The sequence below is a fragment of the Sminthopsis crassicaudata genome, chromosome 2, assembly GCF_048593235.1.
Source record: "Sminthopsis crassicaudata isolate SCR6 chromosome 2, ASM4859323v1, whole genome shotgun sequence".
NCBI classification, from domain to species: domain Eukaryota; kingdom Metazoa; phylum Chordata; class Mammalia; order Dasyuromorphia; family Dasyuridae; genus Sminthopsis; species Sminthopsis crassicaudata.
This window is the reverse complement of record NC_133618.1, coordinates 574,989,166-575,012,786: the sequence shown is the minus strand read 5'-3', so window position 1 is coordinate 575,012,786 and position 23,621 is coordinate 574,989,166. Positions and strand designations below refer to the sequence as shown.

At 35.0% G+C, this 23,621-nt stretch overlaps 1 protein-coding gene across 2 annotated transcripts; it reads left to right on the top strand.

Annotated features, from left to right (window-relative positions):
• The first annotated feature begins 3,806 nt into the window (after positions 1-3,806).
• WHAMM (WASP homolog associated with actin, golgi membranes and microtubules) lies at positions 3,807-22,452 on the top strand. 2 transcript variants are annotated; one of them, XM_074295297.1, is made up of 10 exons: positions 3,807-5,697; positions 9,000-9,173; positions 10,268-10,418; positions 11,947-12,116; positions 12,792-12,957; positions 13,457-13,638; positions 15,731-15,817; positions 16,051-16,146; positions 18,220-18,727; positions 21,209-22,452. In XM_074295297.1, exons 1-10 carry the CDS (start codon positions 5,083-5,085, stop codon positions 21,499-21,501), a joined length of 2,442 nt encoding a protein of 813 aa, XP_074151398.1. In that variant the 5' UTR covers positions 3,807-5,082; the 3' UTR covers positions 21,502-22,452. The 2 variants fall into 2 exon arrangements, with proteins under 2 accessions (XP_074151398.1, XP_074151399.1); XM_074295298.1 differs by having other exon boundaries at positions 21,213-21,381.
• Positions 22,453-23,621: the final 1,169 nt, after the last annotated feature.

Here is a 23,621-nt window from a genome sequence, read left to right as displayed (position 1 = left end):
GTTCTAGTTACAAAAGAGAACAATTGACCAATGGGACAGATTAGGTTCACAAGGTCTGGAAGAAATTCAATATAGAAGCATAACATTCAGGAATACCAAAGGACACAAACTACCAGAATAAGTGCTTACTATTTGACAAAAAGTGCTGAGAAAATTGGAAAACTGTCTTATAGAAATTATCCTTAGATTAACATATAAGATAATATGCCAATATAAGCCCCAAATTGATATATGGCCTTTAAAAAAAAAAAAAGGTCATTTATTAGAGGAATGAAAAAGAAGGTGCCTTTCATTATTAAGTATACTGAAAACATTATCGACAAATAAGGCATCAAAATTAATTTTTAAAAAGTCAATTTCAATTACATAAGGCCAAATTTTTTCATAAAAGCAATTTGGCTGGAATTAAAATGTAAACAATTGGGGGAAAAAAAAACAAATTTCTCTGATAAAGATGTGATATTCAAGATAGATAGAAATTAATTACATAAAAAAATAGGAGCTATTCCTCAATAGATAAATGTTAAAATATACAAACAGGCAGTTCTCAAGGAAAGAATATCAACAATCATATTTTAAAAAATGCTTCAAATTGTCAATAATAAGGGAAATGCAAATTAAAACAACGCTGAGTTTCTAGCTCACATGCATTAGCTTATCAGCTATGACCCCAGAAAGCAAGGAAACAATTGTTGGAGAGGCTTTTGTTGCTCTCTTGGTGGAACTATCTAAAGAGTCAACCATTTTTTGCTTAAAAAATCATTAAACTGCATACCCTCTTAACCCAGTGGTATCACTGATAGACTTATACCTTAAAGAGATTAAAGAAGAAAAGGATGTATGTTTAAAACAAAAATATGGCATATTTATGCAAAAGCATATGCAAATAATATTTACAACAGTATATTCTTATAACAAAGAATTGGAAAGAAAGCAAATGTCCATCAGTTGTAGAATGATTGAACAATTATGGGATATGAGTGTGATGGGATATTATTATGACCTAAGAGATCTGGGAAGACTTGCAAGATTTATTTAAAGAGGATGGATGTCAAAAACTTGATTTTTAAATGTCTATAATCTTCACTTGAAGATTATGTAACTGAGATCTGAAAAGCTTTCCCAAGATCACATAGAAAGGAAAGGATTTAACTCAAAAGCTAGTGTTCTTTTCTAATTAATCTTGTTGGTTTACACTCTCTGCTCCAATCATATTAACCTTTAGCTTTCAATAGAAATATGGAAGCCCTCCAATCACCTCAACATGGGATAGAAAGCAAGTCAGAAAAACAACAGGTTTAGGGTTTTTAGGGTTTTATAATTTTATTTGTTGCTTCTTGGAGACAAACCCATTCTGTAGAAACTAGAAAGACTAATAATTAAAAGTATAATAACCTGAGAACTCGCTGAAGACAAATAGATAAATCTACCCAAAGGACAACTCTAGGATTATGCAGCTTTTTGTGTCCTTACTTTGGTTATTTACAGAGTAACAGAATCTCTGAGTTGAAAGAGACCTGACAAAGGACTTGGCTCAAACCCCTGTTCAATGATCCCTCTACAGCATCCCTAAAAAATTATTCAAGCCTCTCTCTGAATGTCTCAGATACCACGGAATTCACTTTCACAAAGGCGATTCATTGCAAATATTTTTTTTTAAATGCAAGAGAGCAAATTACCAGGCCAGGCTGAGATTCATGTCATTCACTAATTTTTACCACCCACATGGTGATGCAGACTGGGCTGAGGAGGTCCATAGTAGGTTAGTGGGTAATATATGGTAAGACATAAGAGCAAATAGAGGGGAGAAAAATATCTATAGATACACATATATACATATATATATATAAAATTTGATTTTGTAAGATCCTAAAAGGTGGGGAGTGTTTCTTTCTCTCTCCTTGATTCCCCCAGATCCTAACACAGTGTCTGACATCAAGTATTTACTTAATGTTTATTGAATTTGTTGATTAGTTAGTAATCATGAGACCTGGACTCCAGTCTGGACGCCAAAACCAGTTAGCTGGGTGACACTTAATTTTCTCCACCTTTTCATTTTCAGTGTTGATGAGGATTCTACTACTAGTTATTTAACCTACAGCTGATAGTAATCTGAGGAATTTCAAGCCAGGTGGAAAAGAAGGAAGGGAAACCTGGTAAGATTGAGAGAATATGCTTGGGACAGGCCTGTCTTTAATCAGGACCATAATCAGCAGTTCTTATTCCTTGATTAAAGTCCTTGATTAAATTTAAAGATTAAAGATTTGAGACTTTGGGGTAAGGAGAGGATCTTTGAGACATTAGGGCCTGTTGCAAGAGAGACCCTGGGACATTACTATACAGAAACATGGTCCCTGGAGGAGAGGTGCATGGGGAAGCTGGAGCTGGGCCAGGGAGTAACTCACCTTTGAGAAAAAAGAAGAAAAAAGTAAAGTATCTCGTAGCTTCTTATTTTAGTTAGTTCTTGTTAACTAAATTTTTTTATATGCTGAAAGCATGTTCAGTCCAGTTCATTCAACTTACCCTCATATGGCTTGAAATTGAGGTCCTAGATTAGGACTTCTCTTACCCATTTTGTGCCAATCACTTCTTTGACAGTTTGGTGAAGCCTATGGACCCCTTCTCAGGAGTTTTTAAATGCTTAAAATAAAATACATAGAATTGAAATCTACCCATGGCCCCCAAGTTAAGTGCCACTGTCTTATACTATCCTGGTTGCCTTGCTCTGGACATTCTGCTGCTTATCTGTGGCCTTATAATTGGCCTGGAACTGATCTTGATACTCCAGATAAGATCTCACTAGGGCACTAGGGGGATTATCAGAAAGGCCACACACACAAAAAGGCAAAACAAAAACTGAAACTATTTTACAGAGATACCTTTGATGAGATGGCTGTGGAGAAATCATCAGATTGGAAAAATTCTCAGCACTACTAGAATAACAGTTCTGAGCCTCCATTTCTAGGTTGTAGGATTTTTCAGAAGGGCAAACACTTGGGGATCAAGTGGGGGTGGGGTACTATAAAACAGAAAGTCCCAAATGTGAAAGCTGTTGAAAAGCAACCCAGTTGATCTGGGTATCTAGAATCCCAATTGCTGTACTGTACATGGGGACCTTCTCAGCCATCCTAATTCTCTTTTGGCAGTTTTCACATTCCTATCATGCAGTTTCATCCCTAAAGCATCACTTTCAAGTGGAATCTAGATTTACAGAAAGGGAAAGAGAATTCTCCTATGGGGGGAGGGGCAGTGTTGGACAAGTGACTCAAAGCTGGGAAGTCCCTTGTTTACTTGTCAAAATAATCCACTTGGGGTAAAAGTGAGAGGATGACTACTTGGCAGAGTTTTCAGTAAAAAAAAAAAAAAAAAAAATCATTATTTTCTTTCCCTAAGCATGACTAAGCTTTTAGTAAATCTCTTTCCCCATATGCTCCCCTGACTTGATACATTGTTCTCTGCATTGGTGCAGAAACCAAAATTCTGATGCAATGATCAATACTGGTTCTGGAAGAATGATGAAACCATACCTCCCTTCTCTCAGTCAATCAATCAACACAATATGTGCCAGGACCTGGGTTAAGTGCTAGGGATGCAAAAGGGACAAAAGACTGTCCCAACCCTCAAGGAGGTTACACTCTAATGAGAGAGAGGTGTCCAACTCCGGCTTCAGAAGGAGTCCTACATTGTTAGACTTGGCCAATACGATGATTAGTTTTATAGAACTACTTTTTTTTGTACAGGGGATATAGTTCTCTTTAAAGGATGGTGAAGATATGGGAAATTGACGATCACATTGTCGATTTAAAAAAAAAAACTGATAAAACTTTTATTTTTAAAATATTAGAAGAGGGAGGGGCCAGATCAGGGGAATTTCCATTCCATGACAAGGAGAAGGGAAATTGACTTGATTCTATGATTGTACAGCAGTTAAGATTCTAGATTCCCAAATCAACAGCTTTCACATTTGGGACTTTGTTTTATAGTAGCCCATCCCCCACTTGATCCCCAACTTCCATGTGCTTCCCCCTCAGACAAATCCTACAACCTATGGCTAGGAAGGTGACGATGACTCGGAGGTTGCAGCATCTTCTCCAGTTTTCAATGTCCTCTTGCCTCCCATGAAAGATCAGGCCCTCTTTCCTTCCCGCCCTCCTAAACTAATCTGCTCTTGGACTCGTGGTGAACTGGATCAGGCCTTACTGGCCACCTAGCTCATCTCCTTCATCTTATAGACGAGGAACTAAAATTCACAAAGTTGGTAAGTGATTTGCATCAAGTCCTACAAGCAGAAAGAAACAGCAAACCGGCCAGGCGTCTTTGCCAAGAAATCTCCAAATGGGGTTACCAAGAGTCAGTCTCCACTTAAAGACACTTCAACGCAGCTGCCCCTACAGGTGTTCCTCATATCACTTAAACCTCCATAGGTCAGTTTTCCTCATCTGTAAAATGGGGAGATTAGACCAAATGGCATTGTAAGTCTCAACTCTTGGTCAATGATCCCATGAGCCTACAACTGGAAAAGGATGAGGGTCTAGCAATGGGGGAGAAGAGACTAAAGTTGGAAGAGGACTTTTGGAATTCCCCTTTCTCCGAGCCTCATTAAACTAAGCAGCCTGGCTCCACCCCCCATGACAAACTCCGCTCTCTCTCCATTCCCCGCAGCTTCACGGTAGAGCCGGTGATTGCGCCCGCCCCTTCTTTTTTTTCTGGCGGCCTGGCTCGGCCAATGGGAGGGGCACTGATGGAAGTGTCTCGGCCAATGGGAGGAGTGACAGTGGAGGGTGGACACACAAACACACACACACCCCCGCTGGTGGGAGGGGCAGTAGTGGAAATGCTTCGGCCAATGGGAGGGGCAGTGGTGGAAGGTGATTCGTATTTGGGACGCCTCGCCCCAGTGAAAAATGGCCCCGGTGCCTTTGGGCTCCTGGAGAAGGCGAGGGGAGGTCAGGCTCCGGGCGGCTGCGGCGGCGCCGGTCCCGGGCAAGCGGAGCGGCCCCGCGCCACTGCGGTCCTCTAGCCGGGAGCCTCGCAGCTCGTGAGGGAGCGCCCCTCGCGGCCCTTTCCGGAAAAGGCCGGGCCATGGCGGAAGAGCCGTCCGACAGCCTGAAGAGCTGGTCGGTCCTCAAGAAGGACCTCTTCTCCGAGTCCGAGCGGCCCAATCTACACTTCATAGTGGCTTGGAATGAGCCCGAGGCCAAGTTCGCCGTGACCTGCCACAACCGAACCCTGCAGCAGCAGCAGCAGCAGCGGCGGCGGCGGCGGCTCGAGGGCCCCGGCCCGGCCCCAGGTGAGGGCGGCGCCCCGGCCGAGGCGGAGAAGGCGGAGACGAGCGGGCCGCTCAGCTGGGCCGGTCTCTTTTCCGCGGCCGAACTTGAGGGCCTGCACCGGCTGCTGGTCGCCGTGAGCGAGCAGCTGGAGGACTGGTTCCCCGCGCTGCCCCCCGAGACCGGCTCGAGCGTGTGGGCACTGCTCTTTCCGGCCGCCGAGCCCGATGAGGAGGCGCTGAAGCAGCAGTGCCGCCAGCTGGAGCGCTACCTGGACGCTGCGACCGACATGTGCGGGACCCGGATCGTCCTGGACTCGCTCTTCCCCGATGACGCCGAGCCGGTGGAGGAGTACTTCGAGAACCTGCTGGAATTCCAGAAGAAGACGCTGCAGGAGCACGTGGTCCGGGCCCAGGAGCAGCTCTTTCGGGTGGGCTGGGGCACGAAAGGGCGGGGACTCTCACCCCACCCCCCATGTGCAGTCTGGCACCTGGAAAACAGGAGCATCCTCACGGCCTCCCAAAGGGGCGGGGTGTTTGTTACCCTCCTCTATCAGCCTTATTAAAAGCTGCGATGAGTCTAACCCGTGCTCAGAAGGAAAGGAGAAGGAAAGCTCAGAGTTTTAGTGGCTGCTGCTGGTCTTGATACAAATCTGATTCCAAAAAGTGGTGCTTTGTTGTAAGCTCGGGCCTTCTCTCAAGCCCCGTCCTTGCCCTGTGTAAGGACTGTGCTACGGTTTCCTTATAGAGTATGTGTGGGTGCCTCTCCCGACCAGCGGGCAACAGATGCAAGGCCTGTAAGGATAAGAGGAGCTCCCATTTGCCTCTGTTGTAAAGGCTGATATTTACAAAATATGAAACATTTTACCCAGAAATCAGCACTGTATGTGGGGACACTTCTATTGGAAAGCCCCAAGAGCAGGGCCGTACTCTGTGTATCATAGACTCTTTGGCAGTCTTATCCTGTGGTTCCGTTGTGTTTGAACCTTTGTTGCCTCATTAGGGTTTTCTTGACAGAGATACCTCAGAGACCTGTCATTTCCTTCTCCAGCTCACTTTGCAGATGAGGAAACTGAGGAAAACGGGATTAAGTTACACAATTATTACGGGACTGGAGCCAGATTGCACGCACACCATGGAGTCATGAAGACTCCAGGCCTGGGAATGTATGCCCGGTGCAAACTAGCCCCCCATGGCAGTCTAGCAAAGACTGTATAAACCCCTTAACAAATTATATAGAATTACCAAGGAAACTAAGTTACATGGGTATATATCAAAATACTTTTTTCTTAAAATTTCACTGGTCCATGGGCATGAGAATAGACGTGAAAGTTGAAATCTGTCTAGAGAATGGACAAGGAACATGCTTTAGGAGGTTTTCATAAAACAATGAAAGGACAAAAAAAAATGGTGAATGAACTTTTTTGTGGATAAATATAAAAAGTTTTCTGAAACAATTCAGATAGCTTAAGGTATATCTTATGTTTTACATTAGGACCCAGGAAAAGAATCTTGTCGTCATCATACAGGTTTTCAATTCCCCATACAGTTACAATGTACGATTGATGAATTGACATTTTTGACATAATTAAACAATTCAATTAGCATTTATTAAACATATGCTATGTACAAAATACTAGCATGGGAATAGAAAGACAATGAGTCTAACTACCTGCAAGCTTAGAATCTTCTGAAGAGAATATAAGAATTTATCCAGAACATGTGCACAGTAAAATGCAAGGGAACAGCTGGATAGTAAAGCTCTGTTGGTAGCCTCTAAGCTGAGCTTTGAAAGGAGTAAGGATACTGGCAATCCAAGATGAAGCTGTGTATTCCTGGTATGAAGAATGAATTAGGAAAATGTGTGGGCAGAAGATTAGTTTAGGAACAGCTAATAGTCTGGTTTAGCTGCAATCTATATTGCAGTGTGTGAGAGAAATGTGGAAAAAAAAAGTAGGAAATATAATTGATTCTACATTAGGAAAGGTTTTAAATGCCAGAGTGAGGAATTCACATTTTATTCTAGAGGAAATCGATGTTTTTTTGACAAAAGGACATGAGTGAATTTGTGCCTTAGATTATTTTAGCAGGTGAGTGAATATTGGGAGGAAAGACTGGACTTGCAGCCGGCTGAGGACGTTTATGCGGCTCACCGGGTTATAGCAAATGGGCTGAGGGGCGGAGACAGTGTGAGCTTTTGTTTTTACTATAGTCTGGCCCTCCCACTGTATGAGGGACAGTGAACTGGCCCCCTATTTAAAAGTGTGAGGACCACTAGCTTGAGGATGATTAGGGTCTGAATTAAAATGGTGGCTGTGTGAATGGAGTAAAAGTAATGACTGGAAGTGAGGGAGAGAGGAAATTACTAAAAGGGTATGACATTGAATAATTAAGAAAATAGTAGTGCTTGCCGTGGTAGTAGAGAAGTCTGGAGGAGATGAAGCTTTGAGAAAGGGAATGAAGTCTGTTTTGGACATGGCCTATTTGAGAAGCTAATGAATTATCTAAGTAAGAAACATCTAGTAGTCAATTGGCAATAAAAATAAAATTATAAAATGCTGATACCTAAAAGATACATTGAAAGCAAAGTGAAAAGCATCATATCCTTGCATAAAATCATGGTATATCTTCTAGTACTTATGGAAGGGTAGAGAAAAATAATGAAGGGAATAGATAATCCATATGAGGGCAAACTAAAATTGGGATTTTTTAATTTTGGAGTTTTGAAGATGGAGAAGATAGAATCAAATCTTTTTAAGTACAGTTTACCAGGGGTAAATATGAAATTATCAAGTTAAGCCTTTCACCTCAGAATATTAGAATTTAAGAGATTCTCTTAAAAATGATAGTTTGAAATTAAATATACATAACAGGAGGCTTTTGATAAAATCATGGTTAATATGTCTTACAGGTGGGGCAGCTAGGTGGTGAAGTAGATAGAGCACTAGCCTTGAATTCAGGAGAACCCGAGTTCAAATCTGGTCTCAGACACTTAACATGTCCTCGCTGTGTGACCCTGGGCAAGTCACTTAACCCCAGCCTCAGAGAAAAAAAAAAAAAAAGAATATGTCTTACAGGTATGGATTTCTCAAGACAGATCTTTAACTTTTTTTCCCCCACAAACATCTTAGGTAGGCTGGTAAACCCAGTGAACTCAGAGCAGTCTTTTTAAATGAATTAAATAAGTATATGGAGTTAAAAAGGAAACCCATCTTGAAGTTGTTATTTAAAAAAAAAAAAAAAAGTTCATGGACCCCAAGTTACTCTAAGATAAATTTAAAGCTGAAAAGACCTTGGAGGTAATCTGGTTTTCCCCTATCTCCTCACTTCACAAGTGGAATATGGGAATATTTGAGCATATTCCCATCCTTAAATGTGACTTTGTACATTTTCACTATCAAAGCTAAAAAGTTTAACCTTAGTATATAAATTCTACTCTTATGCCATGTTTCAGAGGGCAAGAGATTGGGGAAGGGGAATTTAACCAAATTTTACTTTTTGAAAAGTTATTCTGTCAAATATTTTTTTATGAGAATCAGTGTGTTACAGTGGGGGGGAAAAACTGACTTTAGAGTTAGAGGAGCTGGGTTTCTAACTAAAGGAGAGCTATGGTTTGGGAAAAATTGGTGAACACCTAAAATTTAACTAAATAAAGGAATCATGGTCACACTATTCTATACAATTTTTAAACCTACTATAGTTAATAACCTTTAAAATTGTTTTTATCTTCTAGATTGTTCATGGGCATAAAAATACTGTCAAGATGATAGATTTAATGAAAGTTTATGAAGAAGAAGATGAAGCTTACAAGGAATTAGTTACTGTGGCAACAAACTTCTATGAATATTTGCTGCAACCATTTAGGGATATGCGAGAGCTTGCAACATTATACAAGCTAAAAATTTCAGTATGTTTTCTTTCATATATTCTTATGTTTATTGTGCTGTTTGCAAAGCAATATTTCATCAACTGCATTTAAATGAATAAAAATATATTACATTAGCAAATTACATTAGTTATTCATACAAGAATATTTTAGTAGTATATCTACACTGGTTTGGGAAGGGAATGGAAATTAAGTAATGATAATCTATTTTTATGTTTTATGTTTTCCAAAGTACCTTATGTTATCTCATTTGAGCCCTAAAGCAATTTTTCAGATAGTACTTTCATTTCATAAATGAAATACAGAGTTATTGTATAGAGATGTTATTATTCATCTTAGTTCAAAAGCTGATTGACAAGAGTTCCAGAATCCCAGTTTCTTGACTCCTAGTTCATTGTACTGTCCACTATACCAAGTCATTTCTACCAACAATATCTCACCTCAGTGCTAAATGAATATACTAATACATGCTACTCTGACTTATTTTACAAAATAAGTCTTCATTTGCAGTTTTTGCATTATACCGTTATTATTTAATGAACTTGTTCCGCTTTTTTCCCCTCTCATAGTGGTTTGTTTTTTTTTGTTTTTTTTTAATATACAAATTATGTTTTATGGAAAAAAGATTTTTAAAGCCAGGCTGCAATTAGAATTGCCATTTCAATACAAATTAAGTATGGAATTAGAACTATTAGAGTTAATTAGTTGAGGAATGTACACACATGTTCTATAGTTCTAAGAGAATTAATTGTGTATAGAGGAGCTCTTCTTTATAGCAATAAAACATTGTCACCAATGTTGCTTTTTCAGAATTCTTTTAATATAAATACTGTATTTTTGTACATGAAGAAAGCATAATTCTTTATTCATAAAAAAAAAAAGTCTTAGTACTTTTCCTTGCAAGTAGGTTGTATACACATTTTAGGGTGTTATTTCCATATCAGGAGAGAAGCCAAAGTTTTATGAAGAAAAGTAATAATAAGTAGATAAAATAATTCCTGCTGCCTACTTTAGATGAAGGGTAAAGGTATTTAGAATCCTACATAACACTTTGCATTATTCATACTGCTGTTATCCACTAGTGAGCTAAAATCATTCTTTTTATATCTCTATAGAAGTCCTTGGAGTTTGATGAACTAGGCCCTAAGAGAATAGAGGAATTGCAAAAAGAGGCCAGAGAATGGACCAGACAAGCTGATGAAGCTGTGACATCTATTCAAGACATCACGGTGAATTACTTTAAGGAAACAGCAAATGCATTGGCTGGTAAGCATGAAAGAATATTGTGAGAGAACCTAGACTTTTCAGCCCTCCCAAAATAAACAATAATGTGTGAATTTCATTTCTTCCAATGTTATTGGAGTTGAAAACTATCAGAAGCAGAATTTTGGTGTGCTTCCTGAAAGTCTAATTTCTAATAGTAGAAATGTCATGTAGACATCTGCTTCAGTATTAGATATCCATGAAATTATAGCAATTAACCTTTTTATTTCTAAAGGAACAGCTTTTTCTAAACTACATATATGAATTTGAATTACTTTTCATGTTCTTACTGAATCACATAAATATATAAATTATACAAATATTTTCAGAGCTGTAATCTATCTTGTAGGATAGTATAAGTAGTGGTTTCACTACTTCCCTTACCTCCTATATATCCCTGTACCCTCCCAAAGTTCATTACAAGATTGAAGTTGGTTTTTTTAAGCTCTGCAGGATTTACTGTTGCAGATGTGCAGGTAAATAGGATTAAATAATGGCCAAACCATTAAACTATAATCAAATTGTCTAATTTTAGTTAAAACAAAACAAAGTTAAAAGTACCAGATGAGGCTAGAAAAGCAGAGTTCTTTTTAAAAAAGGACTAATGTAGATCTTTAAATAGCAGAATTTGACTTTCATTGATAGCATTGCAGATTACTTTTTTTTTTTTAATTTTACTCTGTTTTTTCTTGCACTTACCAGTATTTTTTTTGTATTTACATGTAAAGATAGTTTTCAGTATTAACTTTTATAAGATTTTGAATTCCAAATTTTTTCTCCTTACCTTTTCCCTTCCCCCAGACAGTTATCGATCTGATATAGGTTTTGCATGTACAGCCATTTCAAATATAAGGAGATTATTCTTAAAAGCATTTTTAGGTGAAATTGATTTTTCAAAATTGCTTTTTACTATATTTGTTACTGATAATTATCCTTTGCTCTAGATTAATTGGCAAGATTAAAATTTAAGTTTTAAAGCAGTACATATTTTCAAAGTGGGTTAACAGGTGTTTTTTTTTTAAGTGTTTGTATTTAGCAATTATAATGAAATGGTACTATATATAAAACACAAATCTTTTCAAAAGATTTTTCAATCCCTTTGCTTTCAAAAGAAAAAGGGCCTGATATGAAATGAGTGTGCCATATAGGGGAAGGGATGGAGAGAGGGAAGGGAAAAGTCAGAACAGAAGTGAGTGCAAGAGATAATGTTGTAAAAAAAAAAATTACCCATGCATGTGTTCTGTCAATAAAAAGTTATAATAATAATTAAAAAAAATAATAAGATAGGGGCTTCAGGAAAAAAAAAAGGACCTGATATGTATAGAAATAACGATCTTTTTTCCCTCATTCTGTTTGAGGGTATGGATAGGAATAGGACATCATTATGATTTATTACTCATTTGTGCATAGTGCTTAAAGGGAAAGAAAACTAGGAACAATGGGCAAAAAGTAGAGGGAAGGACTTATTTTTTAATTGTTACACAACCCACTTATTTCTCCGGTCATTTGTCTTCTAATTTTAATGCAATAGGAATGAAAAAACACATGGAATTGGATGAGAAGAGATTTGGCCAAGTTACCTGGGCCTTAGCTGCTCCCAGACTTGAAAAACTGAAGTACATGTTAGCAAGAGAAACTCTACAATACAAAAGAGCCAAAGAACTATGCTTGAATCGAAAAAGAGTTGAAATTAAAAAAAAAGTAAGGTGAAAACAAATGTAATTTTGATCTAATAGCACTGCCCCTACAACATATGTAACACTTTTCTTTCTAGGAGCTCAAACATTTTTGAAGATGATATGGAATAAGCAAATATAAAATCACTAGAGAGCAACTTGTTACTATTATAGATTTTTTCCCTTATAAAGTAAAAGACACCAAAGTCAGCATTTAACCCATTTATGATATGATTCCCTTTGTAATACTGTTAAACTCATTTAAAAAGTAGATAAGCTACTTTGAGCAATCAACTGATATTTTAAGGGTATGAGCATACTTTTTTATTATTTGGAGATTGTAATTTATTTAATGATGTACTCAAATTGTTTATTATTAATAATTTGTAGGGTCATGACCATGTAACTTTTCCTGGGCTCCTATAACTTTAAAGATGAAATTACCACATAATACATTGTTCTCTGTCCATCAGTTTCTTAAAACAATGTTTCACAATTTATGAAGAATACAATAAAGATCTCTTATAAATTGATGTAAATTGGTCACAAAGCACTAGCATTTTTGTCACATTAAACAGGCAAATTATAGCAGTGTTTTTCTCCACATATATACCTGTTCCTTTTCAGAAAATAATTGAGATGATTTGTAAACATTTTTCATAATGTATTATTTTTATTGACTTAGTTTTTTATTAATAAGGTAGAACATCTTTCTGAAGCAGAGAGAAACATTGATATGATAGATGAACTAGAAATGCAGTATTATGAAGTTCAACTTGAATTATATGACGTTCAGCTTGAGATATTGAAGTTTAAAGAGATGCTGCTTATTACAGAGTTAGATGCTACGAAACGACTCATAAACGGTAAGATGTGCATAGAGATCAAATTGTTTCCAGCTACTAGACACTTTTACAATGTTAAATGTAATACGGTTCCAATAAGTGATGTGCCTCACATTAAAAATTTAAACTAACTTGTAAAATTTAAGGTTTAAATATTTTGCATCTAAAAAATTTTCTTCAAAAGGAAGCTTATTGTAATGGGGTGGAATTTTCGGAGTCAGATCTACATTCAAATCTTGCCTCACACAGAATAGCTGTGTGACCCTGAGCAGGTCACTTGAATTTCTAGTATGTTAGGCAGTTTTGTAAAGTTGTAAGTTACAGACAAATTGTAATTAGTATTAGGGACAAGGGGAGAGAAGAAATCACAGGGTTAGACAAATTTTTTCATGGTTTTAAAAATACTAAATTATTTTACTGACAATGTATTATTAAATGCATGTTTAAAATTCCTTATCCAGATTCTTTTATAAATTAAGGACTTAATTTTAATAATAATATTAATGCTGCCTATTTATAGAGAAACAAGATGAAGTTGTATATTATGATACTGTTGAAACTCCTGAGGAACTTGCTAATCATCCAGCAGGGCAGAAGGATTCCCAGGTTTCAGAAATGAAGATGCTCGAGCAGAAATCCCAGCAACTAGAATCCAAGAGATTACTCATCTGTGCAAGAAGAGCCTATCTCAGGAATAAAAAAGTAAATGCATCAGGGGAATCTTTTTCCTTTCCATTCCTGTTATTGATGGATAAAAATACAATAATATCTGATTTTCTACAACACAGTTAACTATAGAAGAATGTGTGCAATTATGTAGTATTTCCAGTTATTACATGCATATTTAAGTTTCTTCTTATGAGTTCAAGTTCCTTAGTTGAATTAGTTTAAAAAAAATAATTACTGTGATAGGAATTCACCACAATTTATTTATAATTTCTTGTAATTAAAAAAAAGGGGGGGGAGGGGGCTTTACTGCCGAGAATACATGTAGGGAATGCTTACCAATGTGCTTTAGTAGTTCTTAAGTTAGCTTATTGTAAGCAAATTGTTACTTTAAAATAAATATTATTCAAATAACATTCTTCAACTCATCTGTCTTTAAAATGAAGTCTCATTTTCCTAATGTCAGTGATTTTTTTTTTTCCTTTAAAATATCTTTATACAGCTAAGACTTAAAGTACTTACAGAATTGTCTCACCCTTATAACAAGAAAAGCAATCGCCCTAAGCTTTTTCCAGTATACTTTGGGTGTGTTCAATATCTTAATTGTTGAGTTTTGAGTTGTTACTTAGTTGTATCCAGCTCTTCAAAAGTGGTCCCATTTGGGGTTTTCTTGGCAAAGAAAATTGCCATTTCCTTCTCCAGTTCATTTTATAAAGCAACTGAGAAAAATAGGATTAAAATGACTTGCTCAGGGTCATGCAGCTAATAAGAGTTTGGGGCCATATTTGAATTAAAGAAGAAGAATTTTCTTTAACTCCAGGCTAGGCAGTTTGTCTACTACCCCAGCTAGTTGCCCTTTTGAACTGTCCCACTCCTAAGTGAATACAGTATGACATAAGTGGATAAGGAGAATTTGAATAATAACAGTTCATTTTCCAAAATCATAGTTCCTCTATTTAGGAACTGCTTTTCTATCAAGTGTCTTCTTTCATATAATTCATAGAATTTTTGCATTTTAAAAAAGTGAAGGATTATAAAGAAGTTCCTGGTAATCAGGAACATTTGATCTAACCTTCTCTAACAGCCCTCCAAGAGTAAATGTTTCTAACATGTAAAGTTAAATTTTAGAATATATCCTTCAAGACAGTATTATAAATGGTCAGTTACCATTGAATGATAACTTGACAAGCTCAAGGTTATATATAAGATTACAGTACTGTACTGTACTTCAGGTGTCTCATTAGTAAAATAGACTTAAAATTATTGATATGTTATTTTGACACAAGAAATACTTCTAAATAAGCCATTTACAAAGTATACTTTCAGAGGAAAAAACAGATTATTGATTATTAACAGAAAGAAGGGATATATAATATATATATGTATATATACACATGTGTATATATGTATATATACACATGTGTATATATGTATACATACACAAATATACACACATGTATATGTACAGATGTATATATGTGTATGTATGTATATATATATATAGACATAGAAATAGAAAAACATGTAGGATTTAAGAATGAAAAGTAATCTTCATTTAACATCTATATAATCAGATTTAGCTTGAATAGTTTGGTACTAACACTGAACCTTGTATTTGACCAGAGTCTTTTTTTTGCTCCTCAGTGTTGATTTTTATTTACATTTTTACACTTATATTACTAATTTGGCTCTGATTTCTTCACTCTGTATCACTTCATAAAAAATTATCCTTCTCTGAATCCTTTATATTCTTCATTCCTTGGGACAAAATAATTTTCCATTCCCCAATTAACAGGCATAAATTTTGCTTTTAATTTTTTGTTAGACTTTGAGGCTACCTTGCATTTTACCACAACTTTTAGTTCCTTTGGAACACAACCTACTCACAGTTTAGGGAATTGCCCGGTAAATATCATTCATTTTGGTGGAGAATCTCTTCTTTCATTTCTCAAAGTACAAGTCAACATTGGTTAGAAAGAGATATTGTTGAGCTATGATGGAAATCCATACTCGTGGGGTATCTTGAATGAGAAAGCTACAAGATGAATGCTTTTTAATACTACTTTTTAAAACATAGCCTACAGAAATAAGAATTGAATTGGATTTTGTATTTGTTTTATTCTGACAGGATCAATGCAAGGAAAGTCATAATCACAAACTGCAACAGGCACAGGAAAACATAAAGCGATTTCATCAGCATCATAATATTCAGATGGTGAGTAGCTAAAGAAAATTGCTTAATCATTTTACCACTATACATTAGCCTGCCATTGAAATAAAGAAATCTTCAATTTTCCTCTATGGCTAACCTTCTAAACCTTTTTCAGATGGCATAGGGAGGAATGATAGAGGTTAAGAGGTTTTGACACCTCTATTTCTCATGAGAGTTGATAAGCATTTTAAAGATTATGAATGTGTATGTTTTTTTTTTATTTGTTTTAAATACAGAAAAGAGACAAGAGAAAAGAAGAAGAAAAGGAAAAGCAAGAGTGGATAAGCCAAGAACGACAGAAAACACTTCAACGCCTAAAATCATTTAAAGAGGTAAATACTAGAAATAATTATATCATACACACACACGTACATATACACACACAACTGAATTCAATTCACCAAATATATTGGAGCCTACTATGGGCTAGATACAATGATGAGAAATAGCAGCTTATAGTCATATTTCTTTATTACAACTTTATAATCAGTAGTCTAAATTTGAGAAAATAAAAGCCATATTTACTCCCTCCCTTTATCCCCTATTTGTGTCCCCATTTGCTGTTGTGTTTCTGATCAGAGAGAATGTTGGATTTAGTATCACTCGGAATACAGGATCCCAGTCTGGATAGGACCAGAAATAGAGATTGGGAGAGATGGAAGAAAACATGCAGGATTCAAGAATGAATAGTAATCTTCATTTAACAAACATCTAGAAGACTAGACCCTGTCAGGAAGAATAAAATAGACCAAAAATCACCTTAAAATAAATTAAAATCTCTAACCTAAAATAATGATGAAAAATCACCTATTGTAAATGATTTGTTGATTGAAGTTTTTAAAGAAATACTGTTCTCATGTATTTATCACTTTTTATGAAATAATATTTATCATATGGAGTTGTTTAGCTGAAAATGTTTTTAAAAATTTGGTACATGACAAATATGGATATTTCTATGTTTTTAAATTTTACTTGGATTCTTTATCTAGAACTTAGTCTAGATTAATATTTCTAGAGAAGGGGTGTTTCCTAGTTTATTATTTTTTTTAATTTGAAGAACATTTCATCTGTTTCAAGCAAACATTCTGAATTTCTTATAGCTATTAAGGACTTATTTTAAGAAGGCAAGAAACAAGCCTTCCCAAATTAGATAACTACTGACTAAGATATTTATGCTTCATATATTCTCAAGCTAATATTTTTATTATTTCAAAGGTCTAAGAGCTAGCCCTAGGAACATTTTACATTAAATGAGCTATCTAATAAACAGGTGAAATGTCTGCTGTATTATAAAACATTTTTCAGTATCAGCTTGTGAAAATTACTTGCAGATAAAATTGAGTGTTATTGAAATGAAATTTCAGTTGAAAAAGTAAAAAAAAAGTCATAGGATCAAAAGGATATTCTGGAAAACTTATTTGTATTGAAGAAGCAGAATATTAAGTTTCATATGTATAAGTAAAATATAATTAAAAGATCTTAATACCATAGCTGAATTAAGAAGGGATGTTAACATATCTTGACCAATAGCTAATGGTCTATTGCTGACTGGCCAGTCATAGTGAATATTTTAGGGTACAAGTTGATACTAAATACAGGGTACAAGAATCTTTGGTATGTGACCAAATAGAATAAGCCTATTTTCATAAATAATTTTTGTTGAAAGCTATAATCCACAAGACCTTTTTCTCATCCTGAAATTCTCATAGCAGTTTTCTATTACTGATTCTTTGTGAATTTTCACTACATATGTATCTTGGACTTGTTTCTCTTTCTATTAGAATGCTCTTCTTGAATTGCAACTACAATGCAGGCTTTGTAGTCTCAAGTGATTGCTTATAACAGATGAATTAATGAATATTTATTTTTTAAATTACCAACCATTTTCTAAATTCTCCTGTTCTTTGCAACTTTTAGTGCCATCTTGAGGAAGCCAAGAGGGCTTGATCTTAGTTCTAGTGCTTAGTTTTTAACTGCAACCTGTTTGACACAAGGCCAAGGGCTTTAGTCCTTGAATTTGTCTCCTTAGAAAATCAGGACAAAACTGCCTTCATATATATCTTACAGGATGGTTGAGAATAAGTGCTCAATAACTGAGTTATTTTGTCCAAGAGTAGCTCAATAAGTACCCAAGTATAGTTTATTTCTAGTACAGGATTGGTTGAATATTCTAGACTGAGACCTTTTTTTAGTGTTGGCCTGATAACTTAGATGAAGTATTTCATTTCTGTAAAATTGAGTTTTAATAATACTTCAATTACCTCTGTCAAGGTTGATGGGAGGAAAGCCCTTTGTAAACTTTAAAGTGCTACATAAATGGGAATTATTGTAAGTTTTCTTGTATTAAGTTTTGTTGCTAACATTTTAAACAAACTTTTAATGTAACTCTTCTTTTCTTTTTTTAGAAATGTCCAGCTCAGTTTGTACTTAAAACATCTCATTCAAAACCAGTTAGTCCAAAATTGCCCAAAGATATTTCCCAGAAAATCTCATCACCAGCTTCTCAACCACTGTCAATAGTCCCTTCATCTTCTAAGCATACAAGAAGTACTCCTTCATCCAAAGTTAGAAGTTTGAAAACATCTAAACATAAAAACAGTCCTGAAAATATCCCTAGTAAGATTTTGGTTCCATTTGGTGATCTACCACATTCAGAAACCAGCAGGGAACTGACATCACCATCAGCACCAATACCTCTTGCTGTACCTCCTCCTTCATCCTCGCCGCCACCGTCGCCACCACCGTCGCCACCACCATCGCCACCACCGTCGCCACCACCACCACCACCTCTTCCTTCTTCACCACTTTTATTGAGGACATCTGGAAGAGATGATGATCAGCCACTTCCCTTGGGCTGTGTATCGACTGCTGAAAGATATGATTCTTCAAAAAGTTCTTTAAACCTCTGTACAGGTAAATATTTGAAATTTGTCTCTTCCTATGATAATTTAAACTTCCATTTCCTATTTCTGGGATCTGAAATTATCACAGTATCTTGCAGTTTAGAATAGAGCCCTAAGTTTATTCCAATCTCAAAATATTCCAATGGTTTCTTTTTTATATAACAATTTTTAAAAATCAATCATGCAGGCCATCAATATTTGAGTTTGACAGAAATGTTGATAAGGCTATCTTAAGGTAATTATTGACAAACATGACCACTTTAAAGAATTAAATGATTTAATATCTTTCAGATTATTAATGAATCTCTTTAATACAAGTTTCATAATCTGAGAGTACTAATGATCTTGAGGAGTTGTTTATTATTTGGTATGAATTCTTGTCAGTTACATTGTGATTCCACAACTTTTGTTATTTGCAAGGACATTTTAGTTCTTACTTTTCTAATGGAAAATCAGTATGTTTTGCTGTGTAAAATAGTCATAAAACTCTTGCTTTTAGTTAATTTAATAAAGAGATAAGTAGATCTTTTCATATCAACCTTTGTTGAAATAAATTCATCAATTTTTTTTCTAAAAGAGATAGGTATACTTTCCTGCCTTAGTAAAAACTCAAAGGAAACATAATCAAGTCATTCTTTATTAAGTTAAGGATCTTGATCATTAATAGAGTAATTTAATTCTGGATACATTGTCATAATAGCTGTAATTTTAAGCTACTGGCATAAATCTATTTTAATGCTAGCAATTGTAGAGATGTTTTAACAATATTTATATTATTGAGCACATTATAAATACTTAAATACTTGCTGAAACAGACCAAGTTTTTTTTTTTTTTTTTTTTTTTTTGGTCATTTTTTATTCATCAGGCATTTATTGGCTTACCTACACCCAAGGCCCTGTGTTAATACAAAAATATTCCCTGCTTTTAGTTCTTGTTGTTTGGGTTGTAGATTATCAAAGACTTTAGTTTTTAACTGTTTTATGTTATTGTATGGCAGTTTAAATCTCAGTATTATTAATGTGAAATTAAATTGCATATTTGCACAAGCCAATTCTTATAAATGATGAAAGAAAGCAAAAATGCTTAAAATTTTAGAATTTATATAAATCTTTTTATAGTAATAACAATTTGGTCTTAAAACAGTTTCTACATATTATACCAAAAAAAATTTATATCAGTGATAAGAAACAATCACCAAAATAATTGGGCCTTGACTATGAAATCTTTTCATTCCCAGAACTAATCTCTGAATTTGATTTACAAGTTTAAATTGAAAGCAAAATCCTATAATTAGAGTCATACCTAAAGCCCAAGAATTACAAATTACTAGATCTGGATTTACAAGTTTTACCTAATAAAGTTTCAAACCCATTGTTGCCACCATCTCCCTTCCTCTTCTCACCAAACCACATCAACCCATAAATATAAACAGTTGACCAGAATTGCCAGTATAGCTCTCTCGATGTTCAGGCATATCATAGTTACCACCTTTCTCTCCATTTCCTCCCTATCCATTCTTAATTAACTTTCTAAAGATTTGGGGGAAATGAAAAGCAACTCAAATAGCTCAACAGGTTATGGAGTCCCAACTTAGTCAATAATTTACTGCTACACTTCTAATTCTTTAAGTATAGCATAAAGTGGATACTCACCAAAGTCCAGTGGATGTACCAAGTCCTGCTGTATACATATTATGCCAGACCTAGAAAACAGAGCTCCCATAATGGAGCTGTTCATTGGAATTTTTTTTGTGGACCTTTTCACTTGTAGAGACCAACTGACTTCAAGCTTGCAGCACGCAATTGAGTTTGTATGTAAGATTTTAGCTTAGAGAAGTACAACTTTGAAAACTAGAAGTAAAATATAGAGTGGCTTATATAAATGAAACCAGAAAGAATTTTTTTCCTTTTTTATCTGTTATCTTTGTTTTTCAGAGCTTGTTAAAAAAAATAAAAATAAGAATTTTCCATTTATATGGAAGATTATGTGTAGATTAGAGAAAGAAGAACCAAAATTGTTAGAGGAAGTGTTTGCCTTGTATTAGAGTCAGGATTTATAGTGTGATAGATCAGTTATACCTCAGTCAGCTGTGGCTCTTCTTTTAGGGTCACCTTAATCTTTTTAGGAAGTTTGTAAGAAGTCTAAAGTTTATACATATTAAAAGAGGGTAATCACTTCTGGCAAGTGAACTAAGTTACTTTTATCTAAGGAAATAATAACATGGCTACCACTTTATCTGCATCTGTTCAATATTGCTTATGGATTTACATAGTAAGAATTTTCTGTGACATGGAGAATTAATTCTAAGAAAAAACAGGGATCTACATTACCATCATTAACTCATAATGGATTGTTGGCTAAATCCTTAAATCATTTTATTTGTAAATATCCTTGTATCTAAATCATGTAAATAAGAATGCTGCATCAAGATCAACTTTGGACAAACTTTTTGCTTTAATAATAATTATTATTGTTTTTAATCTGTTTAAGGAAGTATGGATAAAGTTTTGGCTTCTTTAAAACATGGTGCACTACTTCTCCACAAAGTAGAGAAATCCACTCTGCCTACTTCAGGAACTTCAGTCAGAAATAACATTTTGGCTGCTATTAAACAAGGAGTTAAATTGAAGAAAGTTGAAGAGCCCATCACAGACATCAACAAAGAGTCGTCCAGTGAGCTGGAGAAAAGCATCAAGGTAGCTCTCCAGAGAATTCAGAGAGTGACTGCTGACTCTGAGGAGGATGACAGTGAAGATCAGACTAATACAGAATGGGACAGTTAACCTGTTGTTGAAGCTAGAGATTTGCTGGAATAATGAAGTTCTCAGGATAAAGCAATATAGGCGCATATGGATTTCTGAGAAATATACATACTCAGGGAAGGACAACCTCCATAATGGTTTTATAAAAACAGAAACATTTTATGAGAACTACGTTGCAGAGGTTTTCATTATTTTCACTATTTTTGAAATGAATATGCATGTTTTTTTAGTCTTTTCATTCACTAATTAACCAAAGAATCTTTAGATTACATTTCATGGGTGAATTTTCTGAATAGCCCCTGGCCTGGTGGGAAGACATTCAGGATATATATCTGATGTTTTGTCACAAAATAAATGTAAAAATGTAAACTCTAAAGCAAATACTTTGGCTAGTGAAACAAACAAGCTTCTATCCCTCATCCTCACCCCAAAAAATCTTAGAGATGAAAGGAGAAAAGTGAATTGAGATTAAAGAAACTGGCAGACATTGTTGGCACGAGAAACTAGTACTTATTCATTAAGCCATGTGCAGCAGAGAATGTGCTACACTCTGATTTTGAAGGGTGTTTCACATCAGAAAAGTAAACATTACCTTTTTATCTTACTTTTGAGGGAAAATGGGGTTTTGGGGAAGTATTGGACAATTTCTGCTAAAATTCAGAAATATTACTATATAATAGAAATAATTGTATTTATCAACATTTTAATTTGTTAAAACTGAATAATTTATTATATCACCAGAATAATTCATTGACACTTGAGAAACATTTTAAATATAATTTATTTTCTATTCTCCTAGTATATCTGTGCACAGAATTGTTTTCAGTATTTCAGTGTTATATTTAGGGGGAATGGAAAGCCTATAGTACCTTCACTCATATAATTTTGAAACATGTGGCTACTAATTCTTTAACATTTCTAATAAAAACTTACAGATATAAGACTTAAGAATTCAATAAAATTTCAAATGAGCTTTTGTTCGACATGTACAATTTTATTGGAGGGAAAATTTTAAAACCTTTAGTTAATGATTGGGTGGGAAACATTTCCTCTGAGGAAACAACTGCTCATGGAAATCATGTTCTTCTTTTTGGTACCTAAACATTACTATAAAATGAGGAAACCATGTGTACAAGAATCAATGAAAAGTTCTGAGAGGCTAAGGGATGATCATTATCTTCCAAAATTTAAAAGACTCTTCAGTTGTGGTAGGTTAATTCAATTTTATCTGGGGGGAAAAATGGATTTGAGTCTCAAGAAAGTAAAACTAACAATAGGTGGAATTTATAAGATGGCAATTTTTTACTTCAAAGAAAGAATGAACTATTTAAAGACAAGTATGGTCAAACAATGAAATGGGCAGCTTCAGGAAATAACTTTCTCTTCAGGAGAGAGGGGATGAGGCAGAATGACTTAGGAATGTAGCAAAAAAAGATATTCTGTCTTAGGTTGGAGACATGACTAAATCATCCAGGGTCCCTTTCTAACTCAGCTCCTCATCCTAAACATTTATCTTGAATATTAAAATGAATATATTTATATATTTTTATTTATATTTATATATATTTAATTTATATATATATATATATTTAATATTTTTCACCATAAATCTTTGTTTAAATGTTAGTTGAAAAATTATGTACAAGTTTTCTCCTATAATTGGACAAATTCCAATTATATTTCTTAAGTGAGATCAAAATCTCTCCCCATAATTTCTCATTATCAGTTCTAAATCTGAAATACCTTTATATGATAGCTTTTTAAAAGTTAAAGACCCTGCTTCTTATATTTCACTAGACATTTGTTTCCAGGCTAAATTCTCTAGTTTTTCAAAGTTTTTATGTGATATGGTGTCCAGGCCCCTTCATCATATTACATTTTTCTTAAAAAGTGGCTCATAGATCTCAATATAGTATTCTATATATGGTTAAACATACATTATATACAAAATGATGACGTCTAGAATGGTGTTTTGTACAGAGAAAAACTAAAGAATTGACCCCTGAGGCAAGGAGGGAGAAGGTACTGTTAAGAGATCCGTTTAGCTTCATGATCCCATCTTCTGGGGATATCGTCCAGTCTAAAATCCAAATTATGTCAAACCTCTGAGACCTAATCTCTATAGAGATCCTGAGTAGTTT

Bases quoted from the DNA above. Each gene is read 5' to 3' on its own strand.
- WHAMM (XM_074295297.1), top strand. From the start codon at position 5,083: ATGGCGGAAGAGCCGTCCGACAGCCTGAAGAGCTGGTCGGTCCTCAAG. The intron at 12,117-12,791 runs GTAAGGTGAAAA...TTTATTAATAAG, and splicing joins GAGTTGAAATTAAAAAAAAA to GTAGAACATCTTTCTGAAGC. The intron at 15,818-16,050 runs GTGAGTAGCTAA...TTTTAAATACAG, and splicing joins AGCATCATAATATTCAGATG to AAAAGAGACAAGAGAAAAGA.